The sequence below is a fragment of the Pipistrellus hanaki genome, assembly GCF_964339955.1.
Source record: "Pipistrellus hanaki genome assembly, chromosome: 21".
Lineage (NCBI taxonomy): Eukaryota > Metazoa > Chordata > Mammalia > Chiroptera > Vespertilionidae > Pipistrellus > Pipistrellus hanaki.
In genome coordinates this window covers 5,509,778-5,533,758 of record NC_140523.1, presented here as the reverse complement: position 1 = coordinate 5,533,758, position 23,981 = coordinate 5,509,778, and the positions used below count along the sequence as shown (strand labels likewise).

General features: G+C 52.8%; 2 protein-coding genes across 4 annotated transcripts in view; one reads left to right on the top strand and one right to left on the bottom strand.

The window, feature by feature from the left end:
• Window positions 1–9,971, top strand: part of RCCD1 (RCC1 domain containing 1) — a 62,163-nt gene extending 52,192 nt beyond the window's left edge. Inside the window, exon 9 of the transcript XR_014793640.1 lies at window positions 9,827–9,971. The gene's annotated coding sequence lies outside the window, so the exon portion shown is untranslated. The remainder of the gene's footprint in view (window positions 1–9,826) is intronic.
• On the bottom strand, window positions 331–23,981 carry VPS33B (VPS33B late endosome and lysosome associated). 3 transcript variants are annotated; one of them, XM_084869137.1, is made up of 23 exons: window positions 23,540–23,981; window positions 22,040–22,120; window positions 20,452–20,513; window positions 18,292–18,341; window positions 17,078–17,145; window positions 15,997–16,042; window positions 14,500–14,594; window positions 13,712–13,816; window positions 11,683–11,779; window positions 11,396–11,473; window positions 10,896–10,969; window positions 9,621–9,707; window positions 9,357–9,447; window positions 8,267–8,341; window positions 8,012–8,076; window positions 7,847–7,901; window positions 6,456–6,502; window positions 4,859–4,991; window positions 3,820–3,893; window positions 2,929–3,030; window positions 1,729–1,804; window positions 992–1,108; window positions 331–701 (listed from the first exon to the last, which is right to left on the bottom strand). In XM_084869137.1, the coding sequence occupies exons 1-23, from the start codon at window positions 23,633–23,635 to the stop codon at window positions 622–624; spliced, it is 1,854 nt and encodes a 617-aa protein (XP_084725263.1). In that variant the 5' UTR covers window positions 23,636–23,981; the 3' UTR covers window positions 331–621. The 3 variants fall into 3 exon arrangements, with proteins under 3 accessions (XP_084725263.1, XP_084725265.1, XP_084725264.1); XM_084869138.1 differs by lacking the exons at window positions 331–701; window positions 992–1,108; window positions 1,729–1,804 and having other exon boundaries at window positions 2,927–3,159; window positions 23,540–23,976; XM_084869139.1 differs by lacking the exons at window positions 17,078–17,145; window positions 20,452–20,513; window positions 22,040–22,120; window positions 23,540–23,981 and having other exon boundaries at window positions 18,292–18,317.

Genomic DNA, 23,981 nt, shown 5'->3' with positions numbered 1-23,981 from the left:
CTTCAGAATAGACTCATCTAGGCTGTGGTATTTTGTGGAAGAGCCACACTCAAGGGGCCAAAGAGCCGCATGTGGCTCGTGGAGCCGCAGTTTACTGACCACTGGGCTAGGGCAACAGACACATTTTTTTTTTTTATGTGTAAGGAGCCACAGAATTTTAGAAACGAAAGGGTGCTTACTGATCATCGATCTGATCCATCTCCTCCTCATTTTATGGTTCGGCAAAGAGCGAGTTTCCAGGGAGGCCCAAAGCAGACCCAGAGCCACGAGGGTCCGGCCCACAGAGCACGTGAAACCCCCCAGGAAGTCCCCTGTGCTTCCTGAGCAAAGATGGAAGAGCTCAAAACCACGTGACATTGAACCTGAGGCTTTATTTACAACGGGACTCACACAGGATATAGCAAAGCATGTCTTGCTCATGTTTTCTCAGCGTGGGCTGTACCTCATCACCAAAACAGGAGAACAACCTTGTGGAGGGTGACCCCCTCCTCTGATGCGTCCCCTCAATCCCAAACGAGTCCCGCGGCCCAGCCCTGAGCTGGGTGGCTGTGGGGCGGGGCGCGCGGACTCGGCGGCTGTGCCCCCTCCTGCAGCCCCCGGGGGGCGTGTCCGGGGGCGGCATCAGGCTTTCACCTCGCTCATGGCCTCCATGAGGCGGGCGCTGTTGGTGATGGCTGTCGTCAGGAAGATGAACCTGTAGCCTGAGGGGCCGAGAGCACCAGCCAGGTGAGCACAAGCCGATCGGTGGCCCCCAACACGCCCCTCCTCCCTCTCCCCCCCGCCACAGCCCGGGCTGGATCCGAGAACCAGTGCGCAGGCCCCGATGGGTTGGTGCACAGCGACTGGCCACGCCCTGGACCTGGGCTCCTCACTCTGCAGCCCACAGCAGGTGCTACCCAGAGGGCAGCAGAGAACCTTCCAGAGTGCTGTCTGTCCTTTGCAGCCCGGAGCCCGTCCACAGACCTGCTGTCACCCTCCAGGGCCCGCTCACCTTTCTCTCTGCCCAGGAACCGAAGGGCTGAGATCTCGGAGAAGGTGCAGCCCCCCAGGAACACCACCAGGATGAGGCGCAGGGACTCGCTGGGAGCCTTGTCGTCCTTGGTCCCGCCTGTGGAGGGCAGACCAGACTCGCTTTCTCTCTCTCTCCCTCTCTCTCTCTCTCTCTCTCTCTCTCTTTAAATATTTTTTTATTAATTTTTTACAGAGAGGAAGAGAGAGGGATAGAGAACTAGAAACATCGATGAGAGAGAATCATCTATCAGCTGCCTCCTGCACGCCCCCCACTGGGGATGTGCCCGCAACCAAGGTACATGTCCTTGACCGGAATCGAACCCGGGACCTTTCAGTCCGCAGGCCGACGCTCTATCCATTGAGCCAAACTGGTTTTGGCTCTCTCTCTCTCTTTCTCTCTTTTTTGTTTAATCCTCACATGAGGATATTTTCCCATTGATTTTTAGGGAGAGGGGAAGAGAGAGGGAAAGACCGAGAAAAACACACCAATTGGTTGCCTCCTACACAAGCCCCGACCAGGGCCCGGGCCAGGGAGGAGCCTACAACTGAGGTACATGCCCTTCACCGGACTCGAACCGGGACCCTTGGGTCATAGGCCAACGCTCTATCCACTGAGCCACACCAGCTAGGGCCAGACTCAGCCCTTGCCTGGCCCCGGGCACCAGGGCCGCGTCCAGCCGCCTCTGGCCCGCCCGGTCCGCTGCCAGGGCCACGCACCTGTGAAGGCCAGCTCGCTACAGTTGAGCAGCCGCAGCACCTCCTCCAGGCCCTGCCAGCTCCTCCGTTCCAGCACCTGGGGGGGGGGGGGGGGGGGGAAGGGGCACGAGAGTGAGTTTCAGGTCTAAGACAGGACGGGCTTTATTATTTATTTTTAAAAATATTTTTCCTGTTTTCAGAGAGGGAGAGAGAGAGATAGAAACATCAGTGATGAGAGAGAATCATGGATCGGCTGCCTTCTGCACGCCCCACACTGGGGATCGAGCCTGTAACCTGGGCACGTGCCCTTGGCCGGAATCAAACCCGGGACCCTTCCATCCGCAGGCCGATGCTCTATCCACTGGGCCAAACAGGCTAGGTTAGCAAACGGCGGCTTGTGAGCCACATGCGGCTCTTTGGCCCCTGGAGTGTGGCTCTTCCACAAAACACCACGGCCTGGGCGAGTCTGTGTTGAAGAAGTGGTGTTAGAAGTTTAGGTTTAAAAAATGTGGCTCTCCAGAGAAATTTCAATCGTTGTGCTGTTGGTTATCTGGCTCTGCTGACTAATGAAATGCTGAACGCTGGGCGAGGGCAACAGGATGGGGTTTGGGAAAGGAAGGTCGCTGTGGCCCAACCATCCCTTTTCTTTTCTTTTTAAAAAATATATTTTATTGATTTTTTTTACAGAGAGGAAGGGAGAGGGATAGAGAGTTAGAAACATCGATGAGAGAGAAACATCCATCAGCTGCCTCCTGCACACCCCTCACTGGGGATGTGCCCGCAACCAAGGTCCATGCCCTTGACCGGAATCGAACCTGGGACCCTTGAGTCCCCAGGCTGATGCTCTATCCACTGAGCCAAACCCGTTAGGGTCCAACCATCCCATTTCTTGCTCGTTGGCAGGGCAGTCAAAACTTGGGACAGCCAAAACCGGTTTGGCTCAATGGATAGAGCGTCGGCTTGGGGACTGAAGGGTCCCGGGTTCGATTCCGGTTTAAGGACATGTACCTTGGTTGTGCAGGCATATCCCCAGTAGGGGGTGTGCAAGAGGCAGCTGGTCGATGACTCTCTCTCATTGATGTTTCTCTGTATCTCTCTCCCTTCCTCTCTGTACAAAATCAATAAAATATATTAAAAAACAAAAAACTTGGGACAGGCCAGGGGCCAGGAGAAAGCAGAGAGAGGGAGACCCGCCTGGGAGTGAGGGTCCCGCGCGCTCACCTGCTCGAGGACGCGGCAGCTGAGGGGCACGTAGGCGCCGCTGAAGACGTAGGCCATGTCGCGGGGCACCTTCAGGTCGTACTCGCCGTCCACACGCGGGATCTAGAGGGCAAAGCGGGGGGCAGCTCAGCTCTCCGGGCGTTTACAGGCTCGGAGAGGAGTGGCGGGGCCCCAGGCATGCTTCTTCCTTCCCATCGATGTTTCTAGCTCTCTAGCCCTCTCCCTTCCTCTCTGTGAAAAATCAATAAATATACTATATATATATATATATATATATATATATAAAAAGCTGCAAAGTTTTTTTTTGTTGTTGTTTTGTTTTTTAAATATATATATATATATATTTTTTTAAATATATATTTTATTGATTTTTCACAGAGAGGAAGAGAGAGAGAGAGTTAGAAACATCGATGAGAGAGAATCATCGATCAGCTGCCTCCTGCACAGCCCCCACAAGGAATGTGCCCGCAACCAAGGTACATGCCCTTGACCGGAATCGAACCCGGGACCTCTCAGTCCGCAGGCCGACGCTCTATCCACTGAGCCAAACCGGTACCGGCAGTTTTTTAAATATATTTTATTGATTTTTTACGGATAGGAAGAGAGGGGATAGAGAGCTAGAAACATCGATGAGAGAGGAACATTGACCAGCTGCCTCCTGCACACACACACACACACACACACACACACACCCACTGGGGATGTGCCTGCAACCAAGACACATGCCCTTGACGGGAATCGAACCCGGGACCTTTCAGTCCGCAGGCCGATGCTCTATCCATTGAGCCACACCGGTTTCGGCTACTGCAAAGGTTTTTGTGGACTCAAAGCACTCCACCAAGGACCGAACCGGCACGCCCCTCTCCCCACCATCATCCCCGCTCCACGAACCAAATTCAGCTTCTTGCTGATGGCCCGGAAGTTGCTCCTCTTGGCCAGAGAACTGAAGGCATCCGTGATCTTTCCTGGGGAAGAAATCTGGGCTGGGTTTTATCTAAGTCAATGGATTCATGAAACTGCCACATGGGATTCCATTCCGGAAGTGACAGCCCCTAAGTAGCCAAACCCATCGCGTCTCTAAGCGGTTCATCCACAATTCCCTGGATCTCACGAGACATTCCCCACCCTCTCCCTCCTCCTACACGGGGCCAGCTTTCTACCAAACGCCACCTACAGGGCAAACACGCAGAGGTATGGGCTGTGGAGTCACGGTGACCGGGGGGTCCAACGTGACTTACTCTTTGAGGGATCTTAGGCAAGTCACTTATCCTCTCAGCCTCAGTTTCCTCATCTGTACAATGGAGGTAAAACTAACCTTTGTGCCAAAACCGGTGTGGCTCAGTGGATAGAGCGTCGGCCTGCGGACCGAAGGGTCCCAGGTTCGATTCCGGTCAAGGGTATGGGCCTTGGTTGCGGGCACATCCCCGGTAGGGGGTGTGCAGGAGGCAGCTGATCAATGATTCTCTCTTATCGATGATTCTAGCTCTATATTTTATTGATTTTTTACAGACAGGAAGAGAGAGGGATAGAGAGCTAGAAACATCGATGAGAGAGAATCACCGACCAGCTGCCTCCTGCACACCCCCTACTGGGAATGTGCCCGCAACCAAGGAACATGCCCTTGACCGGAATCGAACCTGGGACCTTCCCATCCGCAGGCTGATGCTCTATCCACTAAGCCAAACCGGTTTTGGATATATATATATGTATGTGTGTGTGTGTGTATATATATATATATTTTTTTTTAATTAAAAAAAATAAAGAGCTTAGCACGTGGTTTGTGTCCAATAACCAGGAACAGCTCCCCCTAGTGGACGTGGCGGGAATGACAGTAACAGTAGAAATGGCACTGTGCTTCGGGCTCCTCTCTCTCCAGGGGTGCTGCCCCTGCAGGGAAGAGGACGGGAGGGTTCCCGTGCCCCGCGCTCACCTGCAGCCTTGTCTGTCACCAGCTTGCTCACTTTACTCTCCACAGCGGTGAGCGTGTCCCCAGGGGCCTGCTCGGTCAGGAGCCCCGCCCGCCGCAGGTTGGAGAAGGTCAGCAGGTGCTCGGAGCCATAGCTCTGCAGGAAATGCAGGCGAGTCTGTACTGAGCGCCCAGCAGGGGTCTGGCACTGCTGGGTGGCATGGAGGCGAGGGCGGTAAGGGAGGTGAGGGATGGGAGGGTTGCACAGCCTATGCATACTTGTTCATGTAAAAGGTTTTCTTTTCTTTTTCTTTTTTTAATATATTTTATTGATTTTTTTACAGAGAGGAAGGGAGAGGGAGAGAGAGCTAGAAACATCGATGACAGAGAAACATCGACCAGCTGCCTCCTGCACACCCCCTACCGGGGATGTGCCCGCAACCAAGGTACATGCCCTTGACCGGAATCGAACCTGGGACCCTCCAGTCTGCAGACCGACGTTCTATCCACTGAGCCACACCGGTTTCGGCGTAAAAGGTTTTCTTATCAGAAATATCCAAACACCAAACCCAGAAGAAGAAAAGCATATGAAACTCTTAAAGCCCAGGCCAAAACCGGTATGGCTCAGTGGATAGAGCGTCAGCCTGCGGCCTGAAAGGTCCCAGGTTCGATTCCAGTCAAGCGCACATACCATGGTTGCGGGCACATCCCCAATAGGGGGTGTGCAAGAGGTAGCTGGTCGATGATTCTCTCTCATCAATGTTTCTATTATAACTCTCTATTATTATATATTCTTAAAGCCCAGAGAAAGCTACTGATAGGAGGACGGTGGGGGGGGGGGGGGCTTCACAGATGAGATACGACGGGACAGAGTGACCTGGAAGGAAGCTTGTCAATGCCTCACAAGGTGCCAAAGAGGGAGAGTGGGGGCGAGATCTTAGACCCTGGTCCAATAGCTGAATTGTTGTGTTTCTGGCACCGGGCACCGCTGTGAGAACCGGATGTGGGGAGGGGAGGGTGTCTGCTGAAGGGTGACTACCCTGAGAACCTGAGAGGAAGGCCAGACGGAGACAGTTGGGGGCAGGGACAGGAAAGGAGCCATTCCTCCTTTTGCCTTGTTCAAAAATGTCCCATGAGCCCCAGCCGGTGTGGCTCAGTGGATAGAGCGTCAGCCCGCGGAATGAAAGGTCCCAGGCTCATTTCCGGTCAAGGGCACATGCCCGGGTTGCGGACTCAATCCCCAGTACAGGTGGCAGCCAATCAATGGTTCTCTCTCATCATTGATGTTTCTCTCTCTCTCTCTCTCTCTCCCGCCCACTTCCTCTCTGAAATCAATATAAATATATATATTTTAAAATGTCCAATGAGCTCCCTCCATAAAGTTCCCTCACAAAGACATTCTTTTGAAGCCCTGGCTGGTTAGCTATTGGTCAATACCATCCCGATTCACCAGGGTTGTGGGTTCGATTCCGGTCAGGACACATACAAGAAGAAACCAAGGAATGCATAAATAAGCGAAACAACAAATTGATGTTTCTCTCTGTCTCTCTCTCCCCACCTGCTCCCCGACTCCTCTCTTGCTAACATCAACACATTTAAGAAGACATTCTTCTGGCCTTACCTGTAGGTACTGTGTTTTCAGGGATCGGTAATCCTTGGGGATCAAACCTGAGGGTAAGGGGAGACAAGAAACGTTCGTGAGCCGAAACCGGTGTGGCTCAGTGGATAGAGCGTCCGTCTGTGGACTGAAAGGTCCCAGGTTTGATTCCAGTCAAGGCCATGTACCTTGGTTGTGGGCACATCCCTACTAAGTGGTGCGCAGGAGGCAGCTGATCGATGTTTCTATCTCTCTATCTCTCTCCCTTCCTCTCTGTAAAAAATCAATAAAATATTTTTAAAAAAAAGAAAAAAAAAAGAAAAGAAATGTTCATGAGCCAGCTAAGATGTCCTAAAATATAAAACCAAACCAACCAACTAACCAACCAACTAACTAACCCTCTTCCCCCAAGAAACCCTGGACCAGGAGGAATGATTCAGGAAAGGATGCTAACCTTGCATCCTACACAGATGATCCTGATCTAGGGCACGTGCCCGGGTTACAGCTTGATCCCCAGTAGGGGTGTCCAGGAGGCAGCTGATCAATGATTCTCTCTCATCACTGATGCTTCTATTTATCTCTCCCTCTCCTCTATGAAATCAATAAAAAATATATATTTTTAAAAATTAGCCAAAACCAGTTTGGCTCAGTGGATAGAGCATCGGCCTGCGGACTGAAGGGTCCCAGGTTCGATTCCGGTCAAGGGCATGTACTTTGGTTGCGGGCACATCCCAGTAGGGGGCGTGCAGGAGGCAGCTGATGGATGTTTCTCTCTCATTGATGTTTCTGACTCTCTATCCCTCTCTCTTCCTCTCTGTTAAAAATCAATAAAATATATATATATTTTTAAAACTTAATCCTTGCCGAAACCGGTTTGGCTCAGTGGATAGAGCGTCGGCCTACGGACTGAAAGGTCCCAGGTTTGATTCCGGTCAAGGGCATGTGCCCCGGTTGCGGGCACATCCTCAGTGGGGGGTGTGCAGGAGGCAGCTGATGGATGTTTTTCTCTCATCGATGTTTCTCTCTATCCCTCTCTCTTCCTCTCTGTAAAAAAATCAATAAAATATATATATATTTTTAACTGAGCATAAACTGTGCACCTATGGATGAGGACAATGGGGGGTGGGGAGGGGGCAGAGGGTGGGGTGGGAACCTGGTGGAGGGGGGAAGAAATGAGGAACCTTTGTAATAATATGAACAATAAAGATTGATTTAAAAAAAAATAAAAATATATATATATATATATATATATATATATATATATATATATATATATATATTTTTAAAAAATGTAATCCTTCAAAATTACAGGGAAGTGTCCTGTCCGCTAGGACATTTATCCCTGTCACTCACGATGACATCCTCTATCCTATGGCACAGATCTGACCGGCATCTCCGGTCCTGGGGGCTCTCACCGTTCTCGGTGATGGACAAGAGGCACATGAGGCGAAGGCTTTCTATGGGCGACACCTGCACGGGGGAGAAAGAGCCGAGGAGGTTCAGGTTTCACAGGTTCAAGTTCGTCCTTCCTCTCCTCTTCCTCCCGAAGGCCGGCCGACCCCGCGTCAGCACCCGCCCACCTGCCGGTCGATGTGCTCCTCGATGTAGCTGGTGCTGTCCCGGATGCTGAAGCCCTCCAGCAGCACTGCGGGGAACCAGAGGGCAGACAGCCTGTTACCGGGCGTCTGTCTCCCCATCTCCTTCTCCGTCCTGGGACAAGGGGCCCCCAGGCGTCTAACAGGAAGGAACCCCAGTTCCTCGCAGCCGGCGTCGGCTGGGAAGAGCCGGAGCACGGCTCCCCAGGGTGGGGGTGCTGGGAGCCGGCCGGCAGTCACCGTGCTCGGTCTTGATGAGCTCCTGGAAGTCCTGCTTGGTCTTCTTCTTCATGATGGACTCGCAGGCCCCGATGTCTGCGGAGAGGACAAAGCCACCTGACGCACTCCCGGCTCCACAGGGACATCCCCTCACTGTCCCGAAGAATAAAGGCCTCGCCCTGGCCGGGGTGGCTCAGTGGATAGAGCGTCGGCCTGCGGACTGAAGGGCCCCGGGTTCCATCTTCAAGGGCACATGCCTGGGTTGTGGGCTCGATCCCCAGTAGGGGGCATCCTGGAGGCAGCTGTACAATGATTCTCTCTCATCATTGATGTTTCTTTCTTTTTTTTTTTTTTTAAATACATTTTATTGATTTTCTACAGAGAGGAAGAGAGAGGGACAGAGAGTTAGAAACATTGATGAGAGAGAGTCATCAATCAGCTGCCTCTTGCACACCCCCCACTGGGGATGTGCCCGCAACCAAGGTCCATGCCCTTGACTGGAATCGAACCTGGGACCCTTCAGTCCGCAGGCCGATGCTCTATCCACTGAGCCAAACCGGTCTCGGCTCATCATTGATGTTTCTATTTCTCTCTCCCTCTGCCTTCCTCTCTAAAATCAATATATATATATATATATATTTATTATTTTTTTAATTAGCCTGCTCTATTTGATCAAACATTTAACTAACTCACCCCTAATGCCTGGGGAGGGCCAGATCCAATGATTTCACAGGGTTTATACGGCCCGCGGGCTGGACGCACCCCACCCCGGCTTTAGACCAAACAAGAGCATCATCTGCCAAGTGGACAGGGATCCCCTCTCCAGAGGCAGATGTCCCCTCACATACCCCTCCCCAGTCCCCAACCCCACCCCTTAACCCCCAACTCCCACCCCATGCCCCCAGCTCCCCAGTCCCTGCCCCCAGCCCCCAGCCCCCAGCTCCCTAGCCCTCAGCCCCCAGCCCCACCCCTTAACCCCCAACCCCCAGCTCCCAGCCCCCAGTCCCCAGCCCCCAGCCCCCAGTCCCCAGCCCCCAGCCCCCAGCTCCCCAGTCCCTGCCCCCAGTCTCCAGTCCCTGCCCCCAGCCCCCAGCCCCCAGCCGAAACCTACGCAGACTCAGCAGGCGGTGCTCCTGCTTCAGGCCCTTCAGCTCCTGGGACACGAAGTTCTTCATCTGCTTGATGTCCATGCCTCTGCGGCGCTGCGGGCAAGCCCCGAGGTCACCGCCGCCCGCCCAAGGTCACCACCACGCTCCCTCCCGACCCCGGAAGCAGGCTGGGACCCCGCCCTGGTCTCAGAGGGCTGGCTGAGGGGCGGCGGCCTCGGGGGACGGCACGGGGGCCGGGGGGCCGGGGCCGGGGCCCTGAGCCTCACGTCGTACTGCGCCTGCAGGTTGCGGGCCTTCTGGCTCAGGAGGCCGAAGACGTTGGAGAAGTGCTCGTTGCGGATCTCATGGAACACCTGTGCGGGGGGCGGGACGGGGAGGACGAACGTCTTTGCACACCGCCCGGCCCTCCTCCCTCCCCCGGGTCAGGCAGCGCGGGAAGGGCGCGCAGTGCTGCCAGCAAGAGGAAGAGGAGAGCCCTGGCCGGTGTGGCTCAGTGGATAGAGCGTCGGCCTGCGGACTGAGGGGTCCCGGGTTCGATTCCGGTCAAGGGCATGTGCCTTGGTTGCGGGCACATCCCCAGTGGGGGGTGTGCAGGAGGCAGCTGATCGATGTTTCTCTCTCATTGATATTTTAATTTTTTAAAATTTTTTCTCTTTAAATATATTTTTATTGATTTTTTACAAAAGGAAGAGAGAGGGATAGTTAGAAACATCGATCAGCTGCCTCCTGCACACACCATACTGAAGATGTGCCCACAACCAACGTACATGCCCTTGACCGGAATTGAACCTGGGACCCTTGAGTCCCCAGGCTGACGCTTTATCCACTGAGCCAAACCGGCTAGGGCTATCTGACTTTTTTATTTTATTTTATTTTATTTTAAAATATATTTTATTGATTTTGTAAAGAGAGGAAGGGAGAGAGATAAAGAGTTAGAAACATCAATGAGAGAGAGTCATCAATCAGCTGCCTCCTGCACACACCATACTGGGGACGTGCCCACAACCAAGGTACATGCCCTTGACCGGAATTGAACCTGGGACCCTTGAGTCCTCAGGCTGACGCTTTATCCACTGAGCCAAACCGGTCTCGGCCTATCTGTCTTTTTTAATTAATCAATCAATTAAATAATTTAGATTTCTGTCAATTCTCTCTCGAGGATATTTTTCCATTGACTTTAGGAAGAGTGAAAGGAAGGAGGAGAGACAGAGCGAAACATCGATGGGTGAGTGACACCCTAACCCTCCTGCAGGTGGGGGAATCAAGCCTGCAACCGAGGCATGTGCCCTTGACCGGAATCAACCCCGGGGACGTCCCCGCAGCCAAGGTACATGCCCCTGACCGGAATCGAACCCGGGACCCTTCAGTCCGCAGGCCGACGCTCCAGCCACTGGGCCACACCGGCCAGGGCCTGGGGCATGCTCTTCCCTGGTGGGGGCCCCTCCGTCCTGGGGACTCAGCTTCCCCTCCCAGGGCGGTGTGCCCCCGCCGAGTGGGAGCAGAGCCCGGGGAACCCCTGCCAGCACCCCACCCGCACCCACCTTGTCGTCGGCGTTAAGCAGCACCTTCAGGCTCCTGTCGGAGGAGGTGACTTCCGGGCCGAAGTCGACGCTCCCTGCGAGAGCAGAGGGACGGCGGTGAGGGTCTCCCCGGGGCCGCCCGCCCAGTGCTGCCCTTAGAGGGCCTCCACGCGATCTGAAGCCTCAGTTCTCTCTCTCTTTTTTTTTTTTTTTTTAATATATTTTATTGATTTTTTACAGAGAGGAAGGGAGAAGGATAGAGAGCTAGAAACATCGATGAGAGAGAAACATCGACCAGCTGCCTCTTGCACACCCACTACCGGGGATGTGCCCGCAACCAAGGTGCATGGCCTTGACCGGAATCGAACCCGGGACCTTTCAGTCCGCAGACCGACGCTCTACCACTGAGCCAAACCGGTTTCGGCTGAAGCCTCAGTTTCTCTCAGCGCCCGGGTGCCCCTGCCAGCCCCGTGCCAGGCGGGAAGCCCAGGAGCCAGGGGCCCCTCCGCGGTGCCACTCACCACACTTGATGCGGAACGTGTCGTCCACCAGCCCCTCGTAGACCACCTGGGAGCACAGCGCCGTCACGAAGTCCACGTCTGCAACCCAGAGCCCCGACCGTGAGGGCCGCGGGCACGGCCTGCTGCCCAGGTCGCTCAGGATGCGCGCCAGTGCCGTCCCCAGGCCCCCGACCACCGCTGTGCGCACGGCCCGGCCCGAGGGTCCCGTCCGGGCCACCGCGGTGCCCGCGTTCCCGCTGCTTCGGGGCCAGAGGCAGAGGGGCACCGGCGGCGGCGGCAGGAGTTACCTCTGTCCAGGAGGAAGATGTGGCCGATTTCCGGCTTCCGGCCTTTGGTCTCGCCGTCCTCCTCCTCCTCCAGGTTCCTCCACAGTTCATGTGACATCTGCCAGGGACCAAGACATTTAAAAAAATAATAATAATATTTTACTGATTTTTTACACAGAGGAAGAGAGAGGGATAGAGAGCTAGAAACATCGATGAGAGAGAAACATCGACCAGCTGCCTCTTGCACGCCCCCTACTGGGGATGCGCCCGCAACCAAGGTACGTGGCCTTGACCTGAATCGAACCTGGGACCTTTCAGTCCGCAGGCCGAAGCTCTATCCACTGAACCAAACTGATTTCGGCTCAAGACATTCTTTTTTCCAAAAAAAAAAAAAAAAAATTCTTAATTTTTTTTTGTTTTAATTATATTTTTAGACTATATATATTTTTTATTGATTTCAGAGAGGGGAAGGGGGGGGGGAGAGAGAGAGAGAGAGAGAGAGAGAGAGAGAGAGAGAGAGAGAGAGAGAGAGAGAAACATCAATGATGAGAGAGAATTATTGATAGGCTGCCTCCTGCACGCCCCACACTGGGGATCGAGCCCACAATCCAGGCATGTGCCCTGACTGGGAATTGAACAGTCACCTCCTGGTTCCTAGGTCGATGGTCAACGACTGAGCCACAATTATGCTTTTTTATTTTGAGAGATTTATAGATTCACATGCAATTGTAAGAAATACAAGATATTCTTGTCCTGACCAGGTAGCTCAGTTGGGCTAGAGCCGAGGTTTGCCACTCTATTGACTAATGAGTTTGCCAACCACTGGGCTAGAGCATCGTATCAATAATGCCAAGGTTGTGGGTTCGACCAATGACCCAATGGAGTACCAAAAAGATGTTTCTCTTTCTCTCAAATCAACAAACCAAAAGGGAGAGAGAGAGAGAGAGAGAGAGAGAGAGTGAGTGAGCGAGCGCCCTAACCGGTTTGGCTCAGTGGATAGAGCGTCGGCCTGCGGACTGAAAGGTCCCAGGTTCGATTCCAGCCAAGGGCATGTACCTTGGTTGCAGGCATATCCCCAGTGGGAGGGGGTGTGCAGGAGGCAGCTGGTCGATGTTTCTCTCTCATCGATGTTTCTAACTCTCTATCCCTCTCCCTTCCTCTCTGTAAAAAATCAATAAAATATACTTTAAAAAAAAGAGAGAGAGACATTCTTAATCTTGTGTCCCTCCTGCAGTCCCACATCCACAGAAGCCAACCCCTGCCTGTGGGACTTATTGAGATCGATCTAGCTGTGCCCCAGTAAGAGGGGAGCTAAGAATTAACAACATCACCTGCCCAGGCCCCATCTGTTCCTACCGCTCCCCATCCATCCCCATTCCAAATATAAGGAGATTCAGGAATGCTGCTCGGCCTGTGTGGCTCAGTGGTTGAGCGCCAATCTATAAACCAGAAGGTCACGGTTCGATTCCCATTCGGGCCACATGCCTGGGTTTCGGACTCGATCCCCAGTGTGGGGCGTGCAGGAGGCAGCCGATCAATGATTCTCTCTCTAATCAATGAAGTTTCTATCTCTCTGCCCCTTCCTCTCTGAAATCAATAAAAAATATACATTAAATAAAAAGTGATTCAGGAATGCTGCCTTAGAGGCACTAGCTTTGGCGTCTCTGTTAGCCACACCAGCTCCCGTCTCTGAGGCCTATGTTGCAACAATGAAAGCCAGGGAGAGCCAAAGCCGGTGTGGCTCAGTGGATAGAGCGTCGGTCTGCGGACTGAAAGGTCCCAGGTTCGATTCCGGTCAAGAGCATGTACCTTGGTTGCGGGCACATCCCCGGTACGGGGTGTGCAAGAGGCAGCTGGTCGATGTTTCTCTCTCGTCGACGTTTCTAGCTCTCTATCTCTCTCCCTTCCTCTCTGTTAAAAATCAATAAAATAAGATTAAAAAAGAAAGAAAGAAAGCCAGGGAGAGAAGATACCCCTTGTTACAGACGCCCGGACAGAGGACAGCCCACGGTGGGGGAGGACAGGGGACACAGGCCCTGCCAGCGCTCACCTTGGCGCACCTGCCGATCCCGTAGCAGTTAGGGAAGGGGCCGTAGAGCGTGCTGAGGAGGTGCAGGGCCTGGGCCACCGTGTTGATCCAACGCTGGTCTCCTTCCTGCGGGGGGTCACAAAGGTGGGGGTCAGCCCGACAGACCCATCAGGATCCCTGTGGCAGAGGCAGGGCATGGGGAATGCTTGAAAGAGTTCATTTTGCCCTGACCAGTGTGGCTCAGTGGACAGAGCATTGGCCTGCGGACTGAGGGGTCCCGGGTTCGATTCCGATCAAGGGCATGGACCTTGGTTGCGGGCACATCCCCAGTGGGGTGTGTGTGTGTGTGTGTGTGTGTGTGTGTGGTGGTGCAGGAGGCAGCTGGTTGATGTTTCTCTCTCATCGATGTTTCTAGCTCTCTATCCCTCTCTCTTCCTCTCTGTAAAAAATCAATAAAATATATATTTTTTAAAAATCACGGGACTTGGCCAAAACAGGTTTGGATCAATGGATAGAGCGTCGGCCTGCGGACTGAAAGGTCCCGGGTTCGATTCCGGTCAAGGGCATGGACCTTGGTTCCGGGCACATCCCCAGTGGGGGGTGTGCAAGAGGCAGCTGGTCCATGTATTTCTCTCATCGACGTTTCTAGCTCTCAATTCCTCTCTGTGTAAAAAAATCAATAAAATATATTTTAAAAATAAAAAATAAAAATCACGGGACTTAGATTAAGATGCATCCATATTGCTAGCCCACTGGCCCCCCTGCTTGTCCCCAGCCATTGATGCCAGACCCAAGGGCCCCGCCTTTACCAGGAAGTAGTCCCTGAAAAACTCCGGCAGCTCCATGCTCAGCAGATCCACGTCCAGAGGCAGCAGAGAGAAGGCCCATTCGTCGCAGCTCACATCTGTGGGGACAGAGACCATGGGTCTCCCTGTAGCAGGCACGGGCCTCCACCTGCTGGGGGTGCGCCCACCGTTTGCCTGCAGACGTCTGAGCGCCCCCCCCAGGCCTGCCCTGCCCTGAGCACGGCGCTCGGAAGGCGAGCGAGACACTGCCTGGCCCCGAGGAGCTCAGAGTCTGGGGACAGAAGGAGACGTGTACACGACATTCACTCCTGAATTGGCAGATACCAGCGGAGTGGAGACGCGTGCAGGCACTGGGGTACATGGAGGAGAAGAGAATGAACGTGACCCGTGTCCTGCGGAGACCGTTATTACGGCCTCGTGGGAGGGACGCACACAAGGCAGATCTAACTACAGAGAAGCAGACCAGCCATCCGTGAGCACAAACATCTCAGGGTCTAACCTCACGCAGAGTGCAGGAGAGACTTCCCTAAAGAAGTGACTTTTAGTCCTGACCGGTATGGCTCAGTGGATAGAGCGTCGGCCTGCGGACTGAAGGGTCCCGGGTTCGATTCCGGTCAAGGCCACGTACCTTGGTTGCGGGCACATTCCCAGTGGGGGGTGTGCAAGAGGCAGCTGATCGATGTTTCTCTCTCATTGATGTTTCTAACTCTCTATCCCCCTCCCTTCCCCTCTGTAAAAAAATCAATAAAATATATAAAAAAAAGAAAAAAGAAGTGACTTTTAGGCTGTGACTCTAAATAAGATGTGGTGGCCGAAACCAGTTTGGCTCAGTGGATAGGGCGTCAGTCTGTGGACTGGGGGGGGGGGGGGGGGGGGGGGGTCCCCGGGTTCGATTCCAGCCAGGGGCATGTACATTGGTTGCGAGCACATTCCCAGTAGGAGGTGTGCAGGAGGCAGCTGGTCGATGTTTCTCTCTCATCGATGTTTCTAGTTCTCAGTCTCTCTCCTTTCCTCTCTGAAAAAAAAAAAAAATCAATAAAATATATTTTTTTAAAAAGAAGTGACGTTTAGGCTGTGCCTCTAAGATGTGGTGGGGGAAGCGTGTAGGCTGAGGAATATTCTGGGCACCAGGAAAAGCACGTGTGGCCTCCCCGTGGCCGGAAAGGAGCGGCACATGACACGTGACAGGCAAAGGGGCCTGGAAGGGACCAGGTGGCAGAGGCGGGAGGCCCCTGGTGCAGGGCGCCTGAGGGGCAGGCTGCGAGGAGAACGCAGTGAGGGGCACACAGGGGAGGGGAGGCGAGGGCAGAGCAGCTGGCGATTAGCAGCGGTAAGCCCTCGCGTCCTCTCCCACTGTCCCCCTCCTCCCCTTCCCAGGCGCCTCTGCTCCCGCCGGGCCAGCAGGAACGAGGCAGGAAGGGGTGGGGGCGGGGCGGGGGACGGACACTCTTCCTCCTGCGCGCACGCGCGGCCCCTTCCCACGCCCCCGTCTCCTCTCACCTCCATAGATGCCCTCCTCCTCCAGCACCATCTCACAGGCGTAAAACTGAAAGGGAAGAGGAGGGAGGCCCGTTAGCAAGCACCGCTCCCCTCTGCTTCCCTTCCTGGGAGGTCCCCCAGGATCGCAGACCAGGACAACACTCACTGACCCGGCCAGAGAACCCGGGCGCTGGCATCTAGAAAGCGACATGGCTCAGTGGTTGAGCACTGACCTATGAACCAGAAGGTCACGGTTCGATTCCCAGTCAAGGGCACACGCTCAGGTTGTGGGCTAGATCCCCAGTAGGGGGCGTGCAGGAGGCAGCCGATCCATGCTTCTCTCTCATCATTGATGTTTCTCTCTTTCTCTCCCTCTCCCTTCCTCTCTGAAATCAATAAACATATTTTTTTTTAAAAAAAGGAAGGAAGGAAGGAAGGAAAGAAGGAAGAAAGGAAGGAAAGAAAGAAGGAAGGAATGAAGGGCACTAGAATCATGGAGCCTAACTCTTTGTTCCCTGGAAGAGCTTTTTTTTTTTTCTTTCTTTTTTTTAAATAAAATGAATTTATTCTCTTGTTTATTTTTATTTATTTAAAAATATATATATAAAAATATATATATATATTATTGATTTTTTTACAGAGAGAAAAGGAGAGGGATAGAGAGCTAGAAACATCGATGAGAGAGAATCATCGACCAGCTGCCTCCTGCAAACCCCCCACTGGGGATGTGCCCGCAATCAAGGCACATGCCCTTGACCGGAATCAAACCTGGGACCCCTCAGTCTGCAGGCTGATGCTCTATCCACTGAGCCACGCCGGTCTCGGCTGTTCCCTGGAAGAGCTTTGCAAAGCAGGCACCTCAGCTGTCACGGAAGGGCCCTGTGGAGGCCAGCTCTCCCGGCCCACTGTCTGTATTCGGGGCAGTTTGCTGACAGACCCCCTGCTGAACCATCAGGCCGACCCCAGTGAGACGGCGGCAGGCAGGCGGTCGCCATCACACCCACGCTGTTGCTTTACGGAGATGGAGCTGTCGGCCCCGTGCCCCTTCCCCGCCCCGAGTCCTGTCCTGCCTCAGGCCACTGCCATCGGGACCCTCACTCACCTTCTGAGGGCTGAAGATCACTTTGTATTTTCGCGTTCGGCCGGCCAACTTGTCGGCATTGACGAGATCTATGGGCAGGAGGAACGAGGCCCAGGAGGCCGTGGGCCACGTGTCAGGGGAGAAACAAGGGAGCAGCTATCCTCTTATTGACTTACTGGAGGCCCAGTGCACGGAATTCCTGCACTCCGGGAGGGAGGGGGTCCCTCGGCCCGGCCTGCGCTCTCGCAGTCCTGGAGCCCCTGGGGGATGTCCGATTGCTGTGGAGGCGGGAGAGGCTCCGGCCACCGCGGCTGTGCTTGCCAGCCACGAACCCGGCTTCTGGAAGGCGGTGCTCCCCACACGGGAGCACACTGATCACCAGGGGACAGCGCCTGCATGAAGCATCTGCCCCCTGGTGGTCCGTGTGTCATAGCGACTGGCCATTCCACGTTTCGGCCAATTTGCATATTAGCCTTTTATTCTATAGGACTTTTTTTTTTTTTTTTAATATATTTTTATTGATTTCAGAGAAGAAGGAAGAGGAAGAGAGAGATAGAAACATCAATGATGAGAGAGAATCATGGATCGGCTGCCTCCTGCACGACCCCCTATTGGGGATGGAGCCTGCAATCCAGGCATGTGTCCCTGACCGGAATGAAACCCGGGATCTTGTTCAGTCTGCAGGCCGGTGCTCTATCCATTGAGCCAAACTGACCAGGGCTCCTTTTATTTTATTATATATATATATATATATATATATATATATATATTTTATTCATTTTTTACAGAGAGGAAGAGAGAGGGATAGAGAGTTACAAACATAGATGAGAATCATCGATCAGCTGCCTCTTGCACGCCCCCCACTGGGGATGTGCCTGCAACCAAGGTACATGCCCTTGACCGGAATCGAACCCGGGACCTTTCAGTCCGCAGGCTGACACTCTATTCACTGAGCCAATCCAGTTTCAGCAACTTTCATTTTTTAAAAAAATTCCTTATTGTTGGAAGTATTACGTATGTTTCCTTCCCCGCCACTGACCTCTCCTGGCTTGCTCCTGCCCCCAGCACAGGCCCTCACCTCCCTACCGTCTGCGTCCAAGGGAGCAGTTGACCTCGACGTGGTATGGCCAACCCCAACCCCTCTTTCCTTACGAAAGGGTCCCTGTGGCCGAGCCCCTGAGACCCCACCACCCCAGCCCAGGTCTCGGTGGCGCGGCGCACCACGACATACTCACTGGCTATGTACCGCATGTTCCTGATGCGGGGTCTGACCAGGAAGCACAACCTATGGGGAAGGAGGGTCATGAGGCTGGTGACAGACAGCACCGCCTGAAGGGACTGAGGCAGCACCCCACTCTTTCACCGTCTGCTCCCCGTGGCCGGCCTGCAGTTCCCAGCCTCGCCACAGACTCCCCTCCCGACAGCAGGGACACTGTGCTGAGCATAGGACCCCTCTGGGGAACCCAGAGTTCCTGCTCTCCAACAATTCCCAATCTGTCAGGCGAAATAAGATGCACACATGTATAAAGCATCAAGCACGTGTTCAAAGACAACACAAGGCCGAAACCGGTTTGGCTCAGCGGTAGAGCGTCGGTCTGCAGACTGAAAAGGACCCAGGTTCGATTCCAGTCAAGGGCATGTGCATTGGCTGCAGGCACATCCCCGGTGGGGGGTGTGCAGGAGGCAGCTGGTCGATGTTTCTCTCTCATCGATGTTTCTAGCTTTCTATCCCTCTACATTCCTCTCTGTAAAAAATAAATTATATATATATTAAAGAAAACATACATTCTTTTTTTTTTTTTTTTTTTTTTTTTTTTTTTTTTACAGAGAGGAAGGGAGAGGGATAGAGAGTTAGAAACATCGATGAGAGATACACATTTATCAGCTGCCTCCTGCACATCCCCTACTGGGGATGTGCCTGCAACCAGGGTACATGCCTTTGACCGGAATCGAACCTGGGACCCTTCAGTCCGCAGGCCGACGCTCTATCCACTGAGCCAAACCGAAGAAAACATACATTCTTAAAAAAAAAAACCAAAAAAACAAGAAGTTGCCTGGCCAGCGTGGCTCAGTGGTTGAGCGCCGAAACTAGGAGCCTGTAAATCGCAGTTCGATTGCCAGTTGAGGGCACATGCCCAGGTTGCAGGCTCAATCCCCAGTGAGGGGTGAGCAGGAAGCAGATGATCCATGATTCTGTCTCATCATTGATGTTTCTTTCTCTCTCTGAAATTAATAAAAAAAAAATATTTTTTTAAAAATACCAGAAGGTATGTAAAATGCTTTTCTAGCCCTGACTGGTTTAGCTCAGTGGATAGAGCATCGGCCTGCGGACTGAAAGGTCCCAGGTTCAATTCCGGTCAAGGGCATGGACCTTGGTTGCGGGCACATCCCCGGTGGGGGGTGTGCAGGAGGCAGCTGGTCGATGTTTCTCTCTCATCGACGTTTCTAGCTCTCTATCTCTTTCCCTTCCTCTCTGTAAAAAAAAAATAAAATAAAATATATATATTTAAAAAAAAAAAAAAAAAAAAAAAAAAGGGCAAGTACCTTGGTTGCAATCCCCAGTAGGGGGTGTGAAAGAGGCAGCTGATCAATGTTTCTCTCCCATTGATGTTTCTAACTCTCTCTCCCTCTCCCTTTCTCTTTGTAAAACATCAATAAAATATATTTAAAAATATATGTATATTTTTAGTGATTTCAGAGTAAGAGAGTGGGAGAGAGAGATACAGAAACATCAATGATGAGAGAGAATCAATGATCAGCTACCTCCTGCATGCCCCCGACTGGGGATTGAGACCAAAACCCAGGCATGCGCTCTGACCGGGAATCGAACCCTGACCTCCAGGTTCATAGGTCGGCGTTCAACCACTGAGCCACGCCAGCTGAGTAATGAAAATATTCTCTTTTTTTTATATATATATATATATTTTATTGATTTTGTACAGAGAGGAAGGGAGAGAGAGAGAGAGAGAGTTAGAAACACCGATGAGAGAGAGTCATCGATCAGTTGCCTCTTGCACACCCCCCATTGGGGATATGCCCGCAACCAAAGTACATGCCCTTGACCGGAATCGAACCCGGGTCCCCTCAGTCCCCAAGCTGACGCTCTATCCATTGAGTCAAACCGGTCTCGACATGAAAATATTCTTGAAAGCTTCATCAATCTGGGTAGAGGTGGCAGACTGGACAAGAGAGAAGAGCACACTGGAGGGAGAAACTGCAGAAAGGAAGACAGCATAAGGGGCTAAAGCATTACCTCGCTGGAAGCTGTTAAAGGACAGGGCGGGGGACCGTATCGCAAGCGTTTACGCTGCCCGATCTCAGCCACGGGCACGTCGAGGGCAAAGGGCAGGGACGCCCCCTGCTGGGAGCTGAGCCGGGTGCCCCCATACACTCACTGTTCGCTGGAGCTCAGGACCGGCTTGTTCTCCACCTTGTACAGCTTGTCCACTTCGTGTTGCTGCCAAGAGAAGCCAGTCAGACAGGGGGCACAGAGAGCTCGGAGGCCCAGAGCAGGGCCCAGAAGCAGGGAACGTGGGCTCCCTTTCAGGCTCATTCTGGGGATCAACCTGCCTCCCTGGCAGCCGTTCACCGGACCTTCCTCAAACCGTCCACAGGAAAACCAAACAAACAAAGCAATTCAAAAACAGCAGACAACAGAATCCGTTCCAACTACCCTCTAGTTACCCTACCACGATAGTCACACTTCAGTAATTTGTACTGTTCATCAAAAGAAAAACTGGCCGAAACCAGTGTGGCTCAGTGGATAGAGCGTCGGTCTGCGGACTGAAGGGTCCCAGGTTCAATTCTGGTCAAGGGCATGCACCTTGCTTGCGGGCACGTCCCCAGTAGGGAGTGTGCAGGAGGCAGCTGATGGATGATTCTCTCTCATCGATGTTTCCAACTCTCTATCCCTCTCCCTTCCTCTCTGTAAAAAAATCAATAAAATACAATATATTAAAAAGAAAAGAGAAAAACTGGCCAGGCTGGCATGGCTCAGTGGTTGAACATCGACCTGTGAACCAGGAGGTCAGGGATCGATTTCTCATCAGGGCACATGCCCGGGTTGTGAGCTCAATCCCCAGCGAGGGGCGTGCAGGAAGCAGCTGATCGACGATTCTCTCTCGTCATTGATGTTTCGCTCTCTCTCCTTCTCCCTTCCTCTCTCTGAAATCAATAAAAAATATATTTTAAAAAAAAGAAAGAAAAGACTCCGTGGTTGGGTCACATTCAGACTTGGGGTCCACTTGGACCCCAGACTCTTCTCTGCTGCCCTCACCACAGCTCACCAAGGAGCAGAGGATTTCTCCTTCCTTCAGTGACCCAGTCTGAGCTGCCCTGGCCCATGAGAACCTTCTTGCTTTGAGAGTCACCTGCAGAATCCTGATACCCGCAATGGGCCAGGACTAGGGAGGACTGTCTTAGGGGCTAATAAGTTGTTTCTGGGGAAGATTCCCCCCAGATTGTAGGGGCGAGGTGACTTTAAGTGGTTTTAAAGGAATCCACATAGTTTTCTAGCACATTGGTCCACACGTCAGGGGGCTGAGGTTGAACAGAACTTGCAATAGTGGTTCCCAACCATTTAATAGAAATAATAACGATAATAATGAGAATTGAGATTTGCTATGTGCCAGGCATTTAAAAAATAAAGGAAGGGCCGAAACCGGTTTGGCTCAGTGGATAGAGCGTCAGCCTGCAGACTGAAGGGTCCCAGGTTCGATTCCGGTCAAGGGCATGTGCCTTGGTTGCGGGCACATCCCCAGTAGGGGGTGTGCAAGAGGCAGCTGATCGATGATTCTCTCTCATCGATGTTTCTAGCTCTCTATCCCTCTCTCTTTCTCTCTGTAAAAATCAATAAAATATATTTTAAAAATAAAAAATAAAAAAATAAAGGAAGGAAGGAAGGAAGGAAGGAAGGAAGGAAGGAAGGAAGGAAGGAAAACTGTTGAGTGAGGAGAGAATCTGCCTGGAGGAATGGGCAGGTACCTTTAGGATGGAGACGCTGGCGATTCGATCCAAAGGGCTCATGAGATCGGCCTCAATGAACAAGTCCTTTTTCCCTGGAAGCTGAAGACAAACAGGACCCTGGGTCACTCCGGGGTCACACACGCTCCCTCGGCTGCCAGCTCACACAGCCACGTGTCTACCAGAACCCCAGTCTCGGCGCTGGAAGGGCGCCAGACACCATCTACCCCGGCACCTGACTTACTGCTGACATCATATAAATAGTTGACATTTCCCTATCTACTCACCTATTTCGTCTTCTCATTTTCTGCACCAGTAGAAAAATATTTCACCTGCTTTCTTAGGTTAAGTCCTTGTCACTCCGCCCTCCTGGCACATGCCCAGATCCCAGGCTACTCAGGAGGCAGCTGTTCAATGATTCCCTCTCATCATGGGTATTTCTGTCTCTCTCTCCCTCTCCCTTCCTCTCTGAAATCAATAAACATATGCAATGAGTGGCCAGATTATGATGATCTTTGAACACATAATAATCTGGCCACTCAGTGCATATCCTACAGAATAAAAATTGTCCCCTCGATCAGTTCGACCAATAGGCAGGCCAGCCAACTGCTCATGTCCCCTCCCCCTGGCCAGGCTGGCCGGACCCCACCCATGCACAAATTCATGCACCGGGCCTCTAATACACACACACACACTGAGTGACCAGATTATTATGCATTCAGAGATCATAATCTGGCCACTCAGTGTATATATAGTTTTTAAAAAGACACATGGAATGTGTAATAGGATTTTTTTTAATACTTGAAAGAAATGAACAGTGTTAACAGTGCTCGTATCTGACGTTACGATTATAAGTGATTTTTTTCCTTTAAAACATATAGTCCTAGGGTTACACACCACTGCTGTCATTCGTTGGCCACATGATACCCCGTGCGGGGTGGTTTGTGGTTCATATGGTTCTTGCTGGAGAGTGAGCGCCCTAATAACAAAGATGTCTTACTTAACCACTTTCCCAGTGATGCCTGAAAAAAATTGAAAAAAATTTGATTTCGCCGAAACCGGTTTGGCTCAATGGACAGAGCGTCAGTCTGCGGACTGAAAGGTCCCGGATTCGATTCCGGTCAAGGGCATGTGCCTTGGTTGCGGGCACATCCCCGGTGGGGGTGTGTGCAGGAGGCGGCTGATGGATGATTCTCTCTCATCGATGTTTCTAGCTCTCTATCCCTCTCTCTTCCTCTCTGTAAAAAATCAACAAAATATATATTATATATAAAAAAAGAAAGATCTCCTTTTTTAAAAAAAAAAGAAAGAAAGAGAAAAAAATTGATTTCCATGAACTCTCTGCCCAGGTCCCAGGCAGCTGTAACTGCCCTCTGGGTTTCCTCCCTCCAGTGCTTCATTCTAGGCCTGCCACAGAAGCTCCAGGGACAACACCAACGACCAAGAACAGGCTCCCAAGGACTTAAAAGAACTTGTGTGACCGGTGCGTGCGGTCAAGGGCCCGGCGTGGCGGGCACTGACCTGCTCCAGCAGATAGATGAGCTGGTCTCGGGCCAGCCTCTTGAGCATGGAGAAGTCAGGCAGCTCTGGGGCGTCCGGCCGGTGGTGGAAAGCCATGGCGGCGGTCACCGGAGCCGCGGGGAGTACGACGAGGGTCGCCCTCCGCCCTCCGAAGGCCGGCGGCAGCCCAGGGTGGCTCCTTCAGGGCTGGGCACGGAGGGAGGGGCCCTCCCTCTTCAGTTGCGCTCGAGGAATGAATGGCCACGTCCCGGCCAGACAGCGGCAGCCTTGGGGTACCCTCGCCTCAGGCCTGCAGTCCCCCCGCCCCCCACTCCCACCCCTACCCCCCAAGTCCCAACCCGGCACTCCCTGCTCCACTCCGCCGGCGAGCAAGCAGGATTCCGGGCCTCCCTGCTGCAGAGAGAACACCGCCTTTCTGACAGGGAGACGCGACTTCCGGGAC

Coding starts and splice junctions, on each gene's coding strand:
- VPS33B (XM_084869137.1), bottom strand. CDS start 23,635: ATGGCTTTCCACCACCGGCCGGACGCCCCAGAGCTGCCTGACTTCTCC. Junction 16,043..17,077: donor TGATCTTCAGCCCTCAGAAG/GTGAGTGAGGGT, acceptor CTTCCCTTTCAG/TTTTACGCCTGTGAGATGGT. Junction 8,077..8,266: donor GCTCATCAAGACCGAGCACG/GTGACTGCCGGC, acceptor GGTTCCCCGCAG/TGCTGCTGGAGGGCTTCAGC.